Source organism: Chionomys nivalis, chromosome 18 (assembly GCF_950005125.1).
Source record: "Chionomys nivalis chromosome 18, mChiNiv1.1, whole genome shotgun sequence".
Taxonomy (NCBI): Eukaryota; Metazoa; Chordata; class Mammalia; order Rodentia; family Cricetidae; genus Chionomys; species Chionomys nivalis.
In genome coordinates this window covers 54,037,709-54,055,454 of record NC_080103.1, presented here as the reverse complement: position 1 = coordinate 54,055,454, position 17,746 = coordinate 54,037,709, and the positions used below count along the sequence as shown (strand labels likewise).

General features: G+C 41.1%; 1 protein-coding gene across 2 annotated transcripts in view; it reads right to left on the bottom strand.

Annotated features, from left to right (window-relative positions):
* The window catches only part of Ttll7 (tubulin tyrosine ligase like 7), a 107,741-nt gene that overhangs the window by 44,835 nt on the left and 45,160 nt on the right, over positions 1-17,746 (bottom strand). For both annotated transcript variants that reach the window (XM_057793180.1, XM_057793179.1), the window contains 7 exons: positions 16,637-16,853; positions 10,318-10,482; positions 7,360-7,518; positions 4,437-4,531; positions 2,304-2,451; positions 2,037-2,110; positions 469-604 (listed from right to left, as the gene is read on the bottom strand). In XM_057793180.1, coding sequence (XP_057649163.1) covers positions 469-604; positions 2,037-2,110; positions 2,304-2,451; positions 4,437-4,531; positions 7,360-7,518; positions 10,318-10,482; positions 16,637-16,853 — 994 coding nt within the window. The remainder of the gene's footprint in view (positions 1-468; positions 605-2,036; positions 2,111-2,303; positions 2,452-4,436; positions 4,532-7,359; positions 7,519-10,317; positions 10,483-16,636; positions 16,854-17,746) is intronic.

Sequence of the window (17,746 nt, the reverse complement as noted above, 5' to 3'; positions counted from 1 at the left end):
TGTTATGAGTACATGTATGTATGTGCATATGTGTATGCCTGTGTATGTCTATGTACATGTGTGTATGAAGTATTTGTGTGCGTGTGTATCTGAGTTCACATGTATGTATGTGTTTGTATGGGTGCATGCAAGCACACATGTGTGTATATGTATACAGAAGTCAGTGGAAGCTCTCTGCTCTATCACTCTGCCTTATTTCCTTGAGACAGGGTCTCTCCCTGAATCTGAACCAGGTTGGCAGACAGCAAGGCGAGGGATCTTCTTATCTGTGCTCCTGAAAACACTGAGGTACAGAAGCATGTGTGGTTACAATTGGCTTTGTACAGAGGTAAGAGCACTTGGAGTCAGGCCGTCATGCTTAGACTACAGCACTCCTACCTACTGAGTCGCTTCCTCGCCTCCTGTTCTTTATTAAAGACATGTTCGGCTTGTTTCTTTTTCTCTCTGTGCAAACCCTCGCCCTCTTACCCTCATCTTTTTCAGAGGATTGTTCAGCTCTCGCTGGAACGAAGCTGCTCGTCCTGACAGGAAGGTCTGGAAGGCAACAGCCAGCAAACTTTCATACTTTTCGAGCAGTGTTTTATCTTCAGGAGGATAAATTCTCCTACAAAAAGAAAATCAGAGAAACCCATTCCCTTAAAAGAATCCAACATAATTCAACAGTTAAAAATAAGCTTTTTAGAAAACCATTGCCCTCCCTGCTCCAAGCTAAGAAGGTGCCAGAAACAAACAAGAATGATTAAAGGGGAGTCACAAATATCCATCTGGTATACCAGTTAGCGTTTACATAGAGGCATTCACGGAATGTTTCACAGCGCTACAAGGTATAGCATAGCGTCCGGCTGAAAAGAATGCTTGAAGAACAGGTTTTGGACAGTTGGTGAAATACTGAACTTGGAGAGGTGTGTGCTGAGGACCTGGGATAATGCAGAAGGTATCAGGGATGTGCTGAGTATGTTTGAGGAGAGTGTACTGAAGACCTGGTGTTGGCGTGTGTTGACGCTATGCAATTACAGATATTCATCTAGATGATCTTTTGGGGCGAGGAAATGAAAACCAGGGTAGATGCTGAGTGGAAAAATATTTTAGCCTCTCTTTGCAAATGCGGAAGTGTTAATGTCAGGAAAGAACATCTAACAGAAGGATAGGAAAATCCACACCCCTCCCCCACCCTTTGCTGGATTCTGAGGAGGCAATGTCAGCTGGGAGGATGGAACATCTTTCTAAGAACATTAGGATACCTTTTCCTGCTTCCCAGGGGAATACTGTGAATACCCCCACACCCTTGTCTCCCACCTCCATCCAAACACTTCAAATACTATCTTACTTTGCCTGGTTGTTAAGCAATTAGGCTTGCAACGAAGTACAGCAATCACAAAAAACTATCAGAAAGAATACAAGAACACCCGAATTCTGACTTTCTTAAAATACCTACAGTAACAGTTGGTTAAAAACCTCTCTTGGCAGAGCAGAGCCTGCTGGCAAAAGCTCCCCCAGTTAAAACCATCTACTTACAGCTCCCTTTCCTCTCCTGAAATATAGTGAGTGAAAAGCTGTAGCTAACAAAAAAAAAAAAAAGCAAGCACTAGTAATGAAAAAAAACCACTGCTCAGACACCTCTTCTACCTCTAAAACAAACAAACAAAAATCAAAACAAATGTGGGAACGTGGGCTACATGCACATTGTGTGAAGGTGTATTGCTGTGGTTGGTGTGATAAAAAGCTGAACAGCCAATAGCTAGGCAGGGGTATGGGTGGGATTTCCCGTGAGAAAGGAAGAGGAGGAGAAATCTAGGTGTGCAAGAGATGCCAGGAGACACAGAGAGAAAACAGGGGTTCAAGTGAAAGAGAGTAACCCCACATGATTAAAATAAAAATTACTATAAATGGGTTAACTAGGTTATAAGAGCTAATTAGAAAGAAGACTAAGCTATAGGCCAAGCTTTTATAATTAATAAGAAGTCTCTGTGTCATTATTTGTGAACTAGTGGCCCGAAGAAAAATCCAAGTACAAACAAGCAAACGGCAAGAATTACCTGTAATTCCCCATATGTCGGTTTTCATGCTCTTCTCGCGAGACCTGCTTTCGTACTTGAACGAGTCTCTCTTTCTAAAAGGGAACAGATTTTATAAAGTGTGATGAGTCACGCACCTCAAACTGTGGGGATGTTGTTAAAGGTTCACACCAGGCTGGGGTGCGTGTAGCTGGGTGGCAGAGCACTCGCCTATCCGGGGTTCACTACGCACCACAGTGCCGCCAGAATGAAAATAAGCCAATACACCAAGCCCCGTACGCCCCGTACCAACTCTTCTTTCCGCCTCTCCAGCTGATGCCTCTGCTGTTCCCAGTCGGAGGAGCCCGGGGAAAGCCTTCTGATTGGATTCTGACCGTACAGCCTCTTTTGAGCCTCGGCTTTTTGTTTGGCCATGTTTTTCCTTTTATCACTGGTCCTGAAATGTGAAGAACAAGACCATAGCTTTCACTGTAGAAAACTTCCAACTCCGTCCCTTTGAGGAGAGCATGCCGAAGCAGGAACGAAGTTATTAAGCTTCTATCTTCACACACATTCTCTTCCTCTGTCAAGGAAGAGGACTCTGGAAGGTAGTGCTTCCGAAAATAACTAGAAATAAGGAAATCCTATATGTCTTGAAGAGTCCAAGGGACCTGGTTTCAAATTCCACCCTAAAAACACAACATCTATAGTCTTTGGTAAATTAACAGCTGGATCTGTCTCCCCATCTCTTCAACTTAATCAACACTAACTTTATCCTCAATGTGTTCTAAGACTCCGTCTATTTATGAACACATGTGCCTCTCTTCCATTTACCAACTTGCTTTATGTACACTCTCAGCTCTACTGACAGCTCTCCAGTGCATTCCCAATCACGGCTGAAATCCTAGTAACTGTTACCATTTCAAAACTGATCACCCTTCTTATCTTCTTGCTTAATTGTGATCATTTAGCAACAGCCCTCCCGTTTTCACACGAGAAGTTGCGCTCTGGGATTATTTGCCTCGGTACCACCCGGTCCCCCTTTTCTCTCTCGTCCCTTCCATGTGGAGGAGTATTAAGTCTGAGGTCTGCCTTTGCCACCACAGTTGCAACAGCGTAGAATCCAGGAGAAATTGAAAAGACAAGTACTACCCTTAGCCACACAGAAATAACAAAACAAACAGACCAGAGCCCTCATCCTTAATCTTACACACCTCCACATCTTCCGTCATCATTACTCTGACATGGATGCTGACCCAATGCTACCTGCTCAGTTTCCAGCCGGAAGAAGGAAACGGGTTACTTAAGCCACAGAGAGCTCCACTGAATTCATTAGAGATTGCATTCAAACGTCAGGCCAAGCCTTTAACAAGCTCTCCCTTAATACAGCCAGCGTGACAGCTCACAACAGAGTGCTAGAAAACACTCATGCTCTTTCACGACGTGGAGGCTTAAAGGGCTCGAGGGGTTCAAGGTTGAAACAGAAGGGATAATTTGAGAGAAATCAATAAGACACACTGATAAAACTGAAAGTCATCCAGTAGGGCTGGTGGTCTGAGTAAATGCAAGAAATTCAGCTGACAGCAAGGGCTTCTGCTCGTTGGAGAGCTTCAGGTATAACTTCAAGCAGCAAAGGAGGCAGAAGCCCTAGAAGGGCCTGGTCATATCAGCCTGTGTGAAGTCACACCCTTGGCAATGAATACAGAGCACAGGGGCTTACAAGTAGGAGGGAGAGAGGGAGAGGGAGAAGGATAGGAAAAGGGAGAGAGACAGAGGGAGAGACAGAGACAGAGACAGAGAGAGATTAAGATAAGGATGCTATCTTACTAGCAAACATGAAGCATGGAGTGAGGATCAGAGAAACTGGAGTGGGTCAACGCTGAGGAATATTTTGAAAGGAGACTAGATAGATGTAAAGTGCGGAGGGACACAGACTTCTGGTGTTCACAAATGGGTGACTAAGAATATCGTTGTTCCAATGATGACTACTAGTCCGGCTGAGTGTGTTCAGTGGAAATAAAATGCCTGAGATAGCTAATAATAATAACAACCTAGTTTTTCTAGAATGATCACTTGTATATAGCATTAGAGAGGACGGTAAGCTAGAGGGCCTCCTACCATACCTCGCGAGCAATCAAACCGTGTATGCCACAGAAACTTCTGTGATGAACAGCAGCTGAGGCGGGTGCATAGCGCCATATGGGGGAACGACGGCAGCGGGAAAGGGGAAATGGAAAGGTTTTGTGTTTGTTTGTTAACAATGTGAATTTTCAGAATGGAATGAAGAAGGTTTAAATATTAAACACAAACATATAAAGATTCACGAGGCAAAGCCAGTTTCATGTGCAAATGCTTTATCAGTGCCAAGGTAGGGGGCGCCAGTGAGTTGGGAAAGGCTCACCTGTTGTTTGGGGGACCCCAGCAAATGGGGAAAAGGCTTACCTGATGTTCAGTAGCTTCAGCGCATTTAGCAGAACTCCCCTTTTCACATCATAATCTATTTTCTGATCAGTTCCAAAGCTTGGGGCGCGATTAATCTGAAATTTATGGAGAAAACAATGAGTTTGGTTGAATGTCGGGAGGTCAATACGTGATTCAGTCATGTTTGCTAACTGATGATGATTTCCAGCTATCAGTCTCAGAGCTCTACGTGGAAGATGCTCCAATCATCACGGCCACACCTGGTTTTCTATCATCCTTTGGCAAAGATCTGCAGAAAAACATCTGCAAGCACCAACTCCTCCATCTACAGCGGCGGTTTCTTAACCAGTGCATCAAGACCCCTTTGGAGCCAAACGACCCTTTCTTTCACCAGGATCACCTAAGACCACAGGGTCACCACAGATAAGATCCATGACAGTAGCAAAATTACAGTTATAAAGTAGCAACAAAATAATTTTGTGGTTGGGGAGTCACCACAACATGAAGAACTGTATTAAAAGGTCACAACATTAAGAAGGTTGAGAACCACTGCCCTAGTGGCTTAGCGTTTGCTGCCAGCATTACCTGGCCATTCCAACCTACCGATCCATATCACTGAGCCTTAAAAAAAAAAGGTAAGTTATCTTGAGAGCTGGGGAGACCCATAGTAGATATATTTCTGACATAGTGACAGATGCACATACGTGTCTGCTTAGCATACAGGAACATACATATGTGTCTGCTTAGCATACAGGAACAGTCAACTCCCGCCTTTCAACCACCTAAGAGCTTCCTGATGAGTTCTATTGCTTCCTAAAATATAAACTTGGTTTCCTCTACCTGGCTCAACAGTGACTCATTAACTTTCACCTCAGAAAGCATTGATTCAACCACTTGGAAGACATTCCTAACAAGAGGCACAGGCTGAGCTCAATTTTCCCTCCTGAGAATCTTCTTTTTTTTTTTTTATTTATTTATTTATTTTTTATTCTTTTTTAATTAAAATTTCCACCTGCTCCCCGTTTCCCATTTCCCTCCCCTCCTCCGAAATATTGCCCCCTCCCCCCACTCCCCTCCCCCTATCCTGAGAATCTTCTTAACACTTGGAAATTCCTTCAAGTTTGCCACTGCCAACCACTGCCTGGATTTTAAGCCGCTAGACTTTCTCATCCTCAGAGGCACCCTCCACTTTATTCCACGTGGTGGCGCCAGAAGGATTTAACACCGTGTATGAGACCCGCAGGGTTTTCAGCTGGCAGCAAAACGCAGAGCATGCTCTCAAAATAGGACATGTAACAATCTGAACATGCAAACTGTTCACTATTCACAGAGAGCAACACTGCAGAGCTTTCTTTTTATTAATGATTCTGAGCTGAGTAAGAAACAATAAAGAAGATAAAGCTTTCTTTTTATTAATGATTCTGAGCTGAGTAAGGCAGAAACAATAAAGAAGATAAAGAACAAAAAACGTGTTTAGGTGAACCCTTTAAAAAAGCGTACAGAATCCAACTGTTCAGGCAGTTCTGATTTAGCAACCTGATGGAAAGCTCCTCTGAACAAACGCTTTTTGCAAAGGTTAATTCACATTCTACATAAAGTTCTTACTCCCGGCAGTTCTCTCATCTCATCCCCACGCAACGTGAGCACACTTTCATGTCTCCACCCATCAAGGGTGAATGCCCAGGACAGGACAGAGGAAATCACAGCAACAAGAGGAAACCACTACAAGGTCCAAGGGTCCAATCTCCAAGACGCCAGGCCTTACTAAGACGGAGGGTCTGTGGTACACAGTCAAGAACTTCTCCACCCAAGGATGGCAGAAGCAGAGAAAATGACTCTGCCAAGTCCATTTCTAGGAACAAAGCTGGACTCAAATTCCAGCTAGCAGAAAAATGACTTTCCCTGGGTCTCTAATACACATTATTTGCCCAGGATGTATGATTACTCTTCTCTTTCTCTCCCTCACTCAAATTAGAAAAGTGTGCTTTTCTTCAAAATGTTTTGAATCGAGGTCTCACTTAGCACATATTCAGGTTTGATTACAAAATCCTGGAGACGACGATGTAACTTCTGACATTTAAATCACTAACCTACAAGAGAGACAACCCTCTGAAATGAAAGGTACTGGTTGATTCCAGCTTCTGTGGTAGTGTGTTCCTTAAAATATAACTCATTCTGGAAACACAGTTCAGATGAGTATATGAGAAGCCCTGGGGAAGCAGGTGCTTTCTATGACTCCAGATCAGGGTCCTAGAGAGATCATCTGGATGGAAGAGCGCTGGACAAGGGTTCTAAAGGTGCCTTGTGAGTAGCACAAATATAGATGTGATTGCACAATACGATAGCAATCTTGAACAGGGGTCACTTTTGTATCCTTTACATTGTCCCATATGTTAGGTGACATTTTATACTAAAAATAATAAGAACTAGAGGGGACAGGTAGCAAATCCAAAGACATTGTTTTTGGGAATATCAAATGGCCATAAGGGAGGATTTATGTTTGCTGCAGTGTTGAGCACTAGGTACCGAGCCAGTAGTGAGCCCCTCTCCCTATGGAGTGCTGAAAGTTATACAAAAGACAGGGTGCAGAGGCAGTGCCCACCCAGGGGAGATATAATATTCAGAGTTCATGAAGCGGTAGGTGGATGCCACCAGGTTGAGAAAACACACATGTAACCAGCCGGCAGCTCAGAGGCAGCTCACACTTCAGTTCACTCGATGCTAATGAGAGGAAGCGATATGAAATCATATTGATTCATCCGGGCAAGTGTTCTGGTCCCAGAGTTTTCATTCACTTCCTCCCACATACTCCATGCGGGCCTCATTCCAGCCAGTGAACTAGGGACACCTGTGCCAAGTGCACATTTGAAATTCGGTTTCTAACTACGTGTCAAGAGTAGCGCTGGCTCCTTCTTAAATTTTAACTTCTTAGAGAATATCTTACCTCCAGAAGCCATGGCTTTAACTTTCTGTCCAACAAGATGTCGAACCCTAGGACTTCGAAGCAGACGCTTTGACTTCCTGGGGGCTGACCAGGTCTGCACATCCGATACGCATGCAGGACATGAGGTTCTGCTACAATCAGCGTCTTTACCACCAACTCCTATCGAGGTTGTGATGAGAGATATAAAAGTGCCTTATTTGGATGTATTTTCCTGAGAAAATGGCCTGGGGACAAAGTAGCATCCTAAGTGGATTCACTGATGCTCTTTGTCCGAGCCGCCCTACCGCACTTCCTCCCGCTCTGCCCTTCCCCACCCGTCGTTCTGGCCGCACTCTCTTTGAATTTCTCTAGTGGATAACACTTATTCCCATCTTCCTGAGCATCCTCCCTTTGATTGCCATGCCTAGTCACTAATATTCAGACAGGGCTGCAACCATCGTGCTTGAAAAGCAACCAAACTTGAAAGCGAAATCTACTGTCCACAGCATGCAACCAACTGACATTCCCCTTGCTATTTGAACAAGACCCTTGCCCTTCTTGTTTTTTGCACCATCCCAGCACCCATAATAGTGCCTGGCATTGGAGATATTCAAAGACATTTGTAAACAATAAGTAAGATAAAAAAAAAAATAAGGAGCAAAGGCTAGCCCTTTGCAGAAGAAGAAAGAATGACAGAGAAGAAAAATTCTAGGGAGAGTTGCAACATTTTCCAAACAGCCTAATGGAACCTCCACTTAAACAGGGGCTGGGAAGAAGGAGCTCATGCTGCTTTATTTCGTGGCGCTGGTTTGTACTCTGTGAAGGTTCCTCTGAGAAAGAAGTACTTGGTTACCACGACTGGAGATTTGTCTCAGTGGTTAAGAGAACTTCTTGTATAGGAACCGAGTTCAGTTCCCAGCACCCACAAGGCAGCTCACAGCCATTTAACTCCAGGTCTAGAAGATCCCATGGCCTCTTCTAACCTTCACAGACATCTGGTGCACACAGTACACACATACATGCAGGCATAATATTCATACACATAAAATAAAAATAACTTTTTGGAACTCTATCAGATTTTCCCATGAGGAAACGCACAATGGAATACGGAAAAGCTAGTTATTTTCTTGGCCTTTGCTTACATTGATTTCCTAACTCCTACTGTCTGAAAATAGATAACCAGAAAGATGGTTAAGACTTTGACTCCTTGGTCAGAATTCTGGGCTTATGCCTGACTTTTCTGTTTGTTATCAAGGCAAGGCAAGCATTCTGCTTGAACGGTGTCTTGTTTTCCCTGAATGTAAATCACCAAGGTATAGGCTGACAGCCCAGGCACAAATTTAAGCACAGTGCCTAGAATAGCATAAACCTTCACTATTGTTAGCTACTTAACTACTGTTCTATTGCTGGTCTGTCATTTCTCAGGACTCACTCTCATGGCTCAGGTCAAATATTCTACCACTGGGTGGAAGCAATATTACACGGAAGAGAAACGGGGAGAGGGGTACTAAGCTCATTGCTGCTACCCAGAAACATAAATCAGTTCAAATAACTTCATACACACAGACACTTTAGTGTTTGTAATAATGAATTTGGAACATTTAATAATATTCACATTTAATGGGTTATTTATAATCACTGTATGCATTCTAGCTAACAGACTAAATATTGCATTTGTAGACAAGATCATGAAATGTGTCACTGATTAAAAGAGTATTTTGGGCTCACATCTAGAAAGTATACTTCAGGATCTAACATAAAAGTTCATTTCCATACCCCATCCCCTTTGCCATGTTTGAGCACTTTCTCCTAACTCAGTGGGGTGTGAGAAGTACTGCCTAAAGCCAGTGTCTGAGTAGGAGGTTGGGACCATTGCTCTCTGGCTGGCCCTTCACTCTTACAGCTCACTAAGGCAGCCCAGTAGGATATACTTTTTCACAAGAACTCTCTCAAAGACCCAATTTCATATGGAAGTTAACGTACTGGTAGAGAAGAGAAAAAACAATGAGGAAAGAAACAGAATGCCAGAAGTGTATAATATTTTCTTGGTACCACAGAGACAGTGATCTAAGGGCTTGGAGTACTTGAATGAATGAGGGGATAGATGGGTGAATGAATAGAGGAAGGAAGGGAAGGTGGGAATGATGGATATATAAACAAGAAAAATTCCTTTCCTTCCTCTTCAAAATAAATTCTATACATAAAAAACTTCTTCCTATTCTATTTCAGATATCACATCCCTTTTCCCTTCCACTCTTCCTGAAAACAGAGATCCTTGCCCCTCTTCTGTATTATAGACCATCGTCAGCCCCAGTGTCTTGCCCCTCTCACTGTGGTTCACGATAAACCATCCTTTCACCTCAACTACTTACAAGAGTTCCCAAGTGTCCTCTCTGGTTATCCTTAATGTTGGCTTTAATCCAGTCTATGCCTGTTTGATGTGGCTTTCAGATGCATACATTTGATTATATCCATCATATTACTCTCCTCTGTTAAGAATTGAATGAGGCTCAGCACACGACAGTGCTTTGTCACCAAACCTGATGATCCTAGCTTGATCCTCAAACTTATACAAAGGGAAAATCAACTCTCACACGTGTCCTCTGATTACACACATATGCTGTGTTATACATGTGTGTGCACGAACGTGTGTGTGTGCGCGTGTGCATGCATTTCAGTGGGAACCTCATGGAAACCTCCTACAGACCATCTGTGAAACCCTGTACATCTCTCCCCATCTCATATCTCCATGCCCTTGATTATGCTATTGTCCCCAGATAGAATACCAATCCCTAGAAATGAGGTTCTTACTTGCTAAGGTCTGCCACAATCAACTTCCTTAAAAAACAAACAAAAACTCATCTGCTCAACCTCATCTACTGCATTCTTTAGTAAAAGGTTGGATGCTACTTCAATCTCATGCTGATGAAAGACAGTACAGTTATAGAATGTAACAGTTACAGAACAGAATAACCTTACTGAAATATCATTCCAGAACTTAGAAACATCGTGTTGATTGGCTTGTAGGAATTCTGTAAACCACTTGATTGAACGTTTGCTCCCTTTGTCTTCGGTTTCATTGCGTTCAAAACGCTCATTGTGTTTGTTTACGGAGTAGTTGGTCAGATGCATGTATAGCTGGGTCTGGAAGGAGGAAGAACAAAGGGTTACCACCTAGGAGAGCCACAATGGAGTGGTCTGATGGGGAAGAGAACCTCAAAGACTAGTTCTTAAACTTGGAGATAACCAGCATATGTGGGTTAGGCTGCTCCTAGATGCCAGTGGTTGATATAAGGATTTTGATATGAGGATGAGCTACCTCCTTGCAAAATGCTGGTCAGTGAGGGTCCAGTGACCCCAAAATCAATACAGGCAATAGCCGCTGCTGCTGAATGCCCACCAGAGCCAAACACTGCTGCTGAAGATGCTGCATTATCTGTTCACAGGATACACAAAGATTAAGCTGGAACTGAGTTGACCCCCCCTCCACATGCTGGCTCGTTTCCATGGTGTTGGAGGGCGCTGTGCTGTGAGGTTAGAAAAGTCATCGACAGTCTTGCTGATGACCAAGCAGGTAGGATATGCTTACTGTTTCTAAAGTGATAAGTCAGTAATCGGGTAACCACATTCTGACTGGACTCAAGGTCCACTCCACAGCAGGGAATCCATATCTGGTACCTTAAACCTGGTCAAAAACCCATGATTGGAGAGATAGTAGATCATAATGAGGAGTCTATTGCTGCTGTTTTTCTTAAATGGATATGATGTGCCTGCCAAGTTGCCTTCAAAATAAGGATGCGTATGTATGTGGGTTAATGCTGCTGCAGTTTTGGTCAGAGAAGCTTCTTCATACAGTGGGCTTGGCACCTACAGAGATTCATAACTGGTCAAAGTAATGAGCATACATGACAATTGAGTGCTCAACTATATCCAGAACATCTATATTACCCCCTCCAAAGCTTAGTGAACATCACAAAAGAAAAAAAAAAAAGAAAAAGGAAGAATGTCAGAGCTTAAAGGAAGGGTAGAGTGTTGATCAGTGTTATCTTCTGGAAATGGCATGGCGACTATACCCATGGGTTCACAAAGCTGTAATTACTTGCATGAGACATACAGAGGATTAGAACAGTCAATGTCCAATCATAGAGGTCCCACCAGCCTCACTGAGTGACCTATAGGAAGTAAATGGTTGCTGGGGGAGAGACAGACATTTTTCTTCAGTAGAACAGACACTGTTGGGATGCCTATGCTCTTGTAAATTGTAAATAAGCCCTTCCCCTGTAACGAACCCAATGAAACTAAAACATAAAAAGACATGCAAGAATAAAACAGGCTTCTTAGAAAGAGAAAAGGTATCAAAGAGTAGGGAGAGGACAAGAGAGAGTAATAATGGAGGAAATATGATCAAAATGCATCATATATGTATGAAAATATCATAATGAAGCCCATTATTATGTATGATTAATATAAGCTAATTAAAATCATAAACCTTTAAACTATACCCACTGATGATTCTGGTGCTTAAATATTTCCCAGTGAAATGCTACTTTTCCCTTGAGAGGACTGTGAGCATCCGTACTGCAGAATAGTCGACTTCCCTAATTATTATGATATTTACAATTAAAGTCCTAAATGAATGACAATATAGGCAAAAATTAAAAAATGAAACTAGACTTGGCTAAATAAAACACTCCATGTCTGCCTTCATTACCCCTTTTATTTTCAATGCTTGACCCTTAACATTATTCTTTCAAATCCATTTGAGGAAAGACTTTCCTAAGAAATATTCTCCATCTCTAAAGAGAACAATTAAATACTGAAAGCATCAGTAAAAAGGGTACCCAAGACACTGGACTACCAACACACCAGTCCCTACACCCCAAACCGACTGCACCTGACCTCCCTGCAGACAGTGTACCTGGGGTCAGCAGGTGGTGTATCCAATGTCGCTGGACAGATCACAGCTGTGAAACCCATCTGGCTCTGCTTGTGTTTGTGTTTTAGACTTTCTGTGTTATTTTGTTGTTTTAGATGGGGGTGTGTGCTTGTAACAGGGTCTCACCAGACAACCTGGAACCCACTGTGTAGTCCACTCTGGCCTGAAACTCGTAATAATCCTCTTGCCTCGGGTTCATGAGGGAGCCACCACACCCAGCTCTTTGGTTTGCTGGTACTATTTTCTTTAAGTAAACTTGAATCCAAAACTCAAAACTACTCTTAACCCTCAGTAAATATCTAATGTTTCCTCATCAAATTAGTATAAACATTAATAAAGTCTATCTTTAATTCCCACCCTTTTCCTAATTCTACTCTCCAAGACAGTTTTGAATAGAAATATTGTATCTTATATCTACATATTTGTTTGTATATTCTACCCATATGACCATTATTTTGATTTTTGATAACCAATTATACCCTTATGGTTTCTTATTTTTACTACAATCCCAGAGATCTGTATATTAATAAAAATCTTTGAGGCAAATAAGCAGAGACAACTACTTGTTTGTTAATCTGTGTGCCTATCACTACTGAAGATGTCTTCTCATTCATGATGCAGTATTTAAAGAGCAACTACAGAAAAAAGTGCAGAAAGGAGGCCAGAAAAGCCTGCAGGTGTTCAATTGTGTGGCTACTCAACACTGTGTGTCATCACATTGGCTTAATCAGGTAAATTGGCAAATATGAAACTTTTCAAGAATGGACTCATCTCTACAGGAGATGGTTATTTAGCATGTGCCTCTAATTCTAGTATTTTGAAGGTTCTCCTGACGACAGGAGAATCAGGAGCTAAAGTTCATCCCTGGCTACACAGTGAGTCTAGGCCAGCCAAGACTAGATTGAGACCCTGTCTCAAAACAGCAAAACAAAAACAAAACAAAAAATGGATGCTGTATTTCAACATCTGAAATTCCCTGTCATAATCTCCTTTATAGTCATGAACCAAATTGCATGGAATGATGCTCATAAATTCATTAATAACTATAATTAAGTCTACAATATAATTTCCTATGGAAGTACAGGAGCTATTAAAAATGCACATTCATTGTTCTAAACATTAGAAAACGGAGTAGAAAAAACTGTGCAACAGCACACCACCCCAAAACTGTTTGGACTTTTAGTTCATCTTTACAAATAATCCTTTACATAATATACAATCAGGTCACATGGAATTTTGAGGTTTCTCCCCACACACACCCACCAGGGATTCAGTAATGAAATTATAGAGATGAACAATGAATACAGGCAAGAAGAGCTTACCTTTTGCTATATATGTAGAAACTGAAGGCAGGAACTTACATGTTCAAAAGCAGCTATCAAATGAGGCACACAGGTTGTGCCTCTCTTCTCCCCAGCTTCCATTAGGATCTTCTAGCCCAGTGAACTTACTACATATGCACAGGGTAGTATTTCAGAATAGAATCCCCAAGCCCTGTCCTGTCTAATATCAGCAGTAGATACTTTCTTCCTTACACAAATATGACCCACCCTTACCCATTCCAGTTGTTTAACTTATAATCTACAAGCTGACATGTCCCAAGTCAAGCCCACAACTCAAACGGTTCTTCTATGAATAACCAAATCCCTGTGGAACAATTGAAAGTCAAGGCCAAATATGTTAATTTCCACAAAACCTTCAACAGCTCCTGAACTCCACTGTCATGGGAGTACAGCTCATTCTCCCTGTGTCCAGGCCACACACGCTGAGTTTCCTCTGACTTCCCTTACTTCACATACCCAGCTCATGACCCTGCCATAGCAATGCTATCTGTGTTACCTTAAATGTACCTCAAATCCACACTCAGATTCCCAGCCTGGCCCTGATTTCAGAGTCTCCTCTCATCTCACATGGCTAGGCAGAAGTCTGGTTTCCCACACTTCGAGTCTCTTTTATTGCCCCCTATATGACATATTCCCATCTAATCCCCCACACTGCAGGTCAGATAGGCTTCTTAAAACCCCAAATTTCATTCTCCTTTTCAGTGTGTCATCTTGAGCTGAATCCCCAAGTCCTAGAAAGTCCTTTACAATGTCTGGAGAATCCCGTTTCTGTGACCCTCTGTATTCATCTCAGAAGAGACACATCCTTCCTTCTGGTCTGTGCTTTGGCCAAACTGAACGTGTCTGCTTCCTACACAGTATTCATATTCCTTTCCCTAATCCTCTCTTTTGTGAGGTGCTCTACCCAATCCTGAGCCAGGCAAGCTTGTTCCTCAGTCTTCTCTGACCTTAGACTCCATCTGCAAAGTTGAACCCCTAGGCATGGCCATAGCTCCCTCAGATTGGAGAACCACACTCAGACTTTCCATCAGGTATTCTAAATGCTTACTTTATCTTCTACCTCACCACTAAACTGTTGCTTCGATGAAGTCACTTACTGCATTTATGTAATGCTTATATTAATGTTTCTTCAAAAACAGCACAATCCTAGGGAATGCAGTACACTTCAAACATGACTTGTGGAAAACTCAGAATAAACTTTATGACCATAAATAAAACATTACTTTATTTTAATATCTTTTCCTAATACTTTTATAGTTTCCTTGTTTTTTTTCCTTGCCAGGCTTGTGAAAATTTTAGTTTACTAATGGAAGCAACTTTGAGGGTCAGCCACTATTTCATTTTGAAATGACTAGTCTTACTAGAAGCATGTACAAATGCTGAAGAAATTGGGCCTTTGAAAAGATGAAAAACAATAACTAATTGTGACTTTTCTTATAGCCAGTACATTCACAACATAAAGTTAGAAGTTAACTAAATTTTCTGGGTGATAAATTACAATTTAATATGGGTAAGCAATAAATTACAGTTTATTATCTTCATGGTAAATTATAGTTACAACTTTCATGAATATTAGCTGCTATACAAAAGAAATTTTTATTGAAATTTTATTGAACTTTTAGTGAAAAATTGTTGCAAGGAAGGGCCACTTGTTTCCTGGCCACCCAGCAGAGTATACCTAAAATAATCACACAGAAATTATATTATTTAAATTACTTCTTGGCCCATTAGCTCTAGCTTCTAATTGGCTAACTCTTATATCTTAATTTAACCCATTTCTAGCAATCTGTGTATCACCACAAGGTCATGGCCTACCAGCAAAGTTTCAGCAAGTCTGTTTCTGGCAGCAGCTCTATGGCTTCTCCCTGACTCTGCCTCCTTTCTCCAAGCATTCAGTTTAGTTTTCCCCTCCTAGCTAAGTTCTGTCCTACTATAGGTCCAAAGCAGCTTCTTTATTCATTAATGGCAATCACAGCACACAGAGGAGAATCCCACATGAGTATGCACACTGACTATCATAGACCCAGGTGATTCTGACATTTTTAGAAGCATACACAGAACAGAGCTACGTGGGGAAAACCATGGAGCTGCTGCTGGAGACAGGAAAGTCATGAAAAGTCCTAAGTTATTAAAACATTTTAAATGCCATATTTTGAAGATCTCTGAAAGATTTGAAGAACACCTAACTGAAATATATCTCTATATATCTAGAAAATCTAACATGATTACAAGTTTGACTACTACAGATGACTCTCTATTAACCTATATTTTTAATTATATACTACATTTTAAAATGAGCTGCACAAACACAATACGTTAATCAAGAGCAGAAATACACATATAATAAAATTGACCTTAAATTTGTATCAATAAACCAAAATCCATACCAATGCAAATCTCTATAGCAAAAAAATACTAACAAAATAGTTAAGAAATACTTAAGAAATTTTTATTGAAAATTTATTGAAATTTTACTGAATTTTTAGTGAAAAATACATATAGAAACTGTTCATTTTTTCCTTGACTTCATTTGTGATCAATGCAAATTTAGAACCTACCTCCCTTTACCACTAGAAAATAACCCTAACCACTGACAAGGTTTGATTTTTATCCACATACGTTCTTCCACATTTACATGTTCACATTGTACCTTGTAAACAAAGCTTCATCTGATATCAGCTCTCCCTTGAGAAACTGAACTTCATGATCCCTGTACTTTTCTGTAGTTCCCATACCACATTGATTTTATTTCTAGTATAGCAGTTTCTAGAGAGGTCATGGCATTGAGCCAGAAGCTCAGAAACCAACCCAGAGAAAGTATCTTTTCCTAATTAACTAATCAGATTGTCTGGTTTCACAAAGCGTCTTTAAGTGAGAAGCAGTCTTACTTGTGCAAACGATTCTTTCGTAAGCTCCTTAGAGAAGGAACTTCGATTCACACAGTTCTTACACATCACAGATGATTTAAAGGCAGACATTGAACAAATGAGCGATAACTAAGTTCTCTGTCGTCACTTACCAAGTTGGACTCATTTGGTGGGATGTACTTCTCTGTCCCCATTCGCACAAGCCCATCATGGTAGAGAAATATCTTTAATGGATCACAGGATGTAACCAAAATATAAATCCGTAAATCAAACTTGTAGCCTTCCATTAGGAAAGGCTTTTCAATGTATTCTTGAACTATCAAATGATCCTGAGATGGAATTTTATCCCCATTTCTTATCAATGAAATCCTAAGTTTAAAGAAAACAAATAAAAATAATTTGATATGGAAGTTGAGATGCCAGGAAAATCAATGTCATCAATGTATTTAGGAAGAGAACAGTGTTACAGAAATTCCAAAACCCTGTCCCTCCACAAGAGCAATGAGTGTGTTGCTGTCAGAATCAGTTCTGTGGCGGCACGAAAGTGAAACAAAAGCTTGAAACACCCAGGGGATATTTTACCAAAGAGGGAGGAAGAAAAAAGTGGGGGAGAAAGGGAAGAAAACAGCAGCTAAATTCTGTTTAATGGAGTTTTGGGCATTTTAACTGATTCAGTTATATCACCCAGTTCAGTGTGGTTTAAACAGCAACCCAGTCCCCAGCCCCGAGGCGAGTTCTAGGGTAGGCCAACTGGACCTGATGGCTGTCACTATTTACTTTTGATCTGCCTTGAGCTCTCTAGAGGAATTAGTTTGCTTTGATAAAGAAATGACTAAATAATTTCAAGCATATGCAAGAAAATTACTATTCACATAGAAGAGAGAAAAGTAATGAAGAAAACTGTAAAGTGCATGAAATATAGCAACATGGTATAGATACAGCAAACAGCAAAATGACAGAGGAAAAACAGTCTCTTAGTAAGCAAATTTAAAGTCAATCGATTGACTTGAAAAGCTGGGCTTGAAAAACAGGTTTAAAAATATAATCTAACTACAATGTCATCTAAAAAAGACCTCTTTTTGAATTAAAGATACAAAAGGTTGAACGTGAAAGCAAGCAGTATTCTGAACTGGTTACCCTTGCATCCACCTAAACAAAAAATTGCCATGACAGACAAGAGACAAGATGTGGCACTGGATGATAAGCAAACATCTCAATATAAAAATTGTGATACTATATGATAAGCAAATGGTGATCAAAAT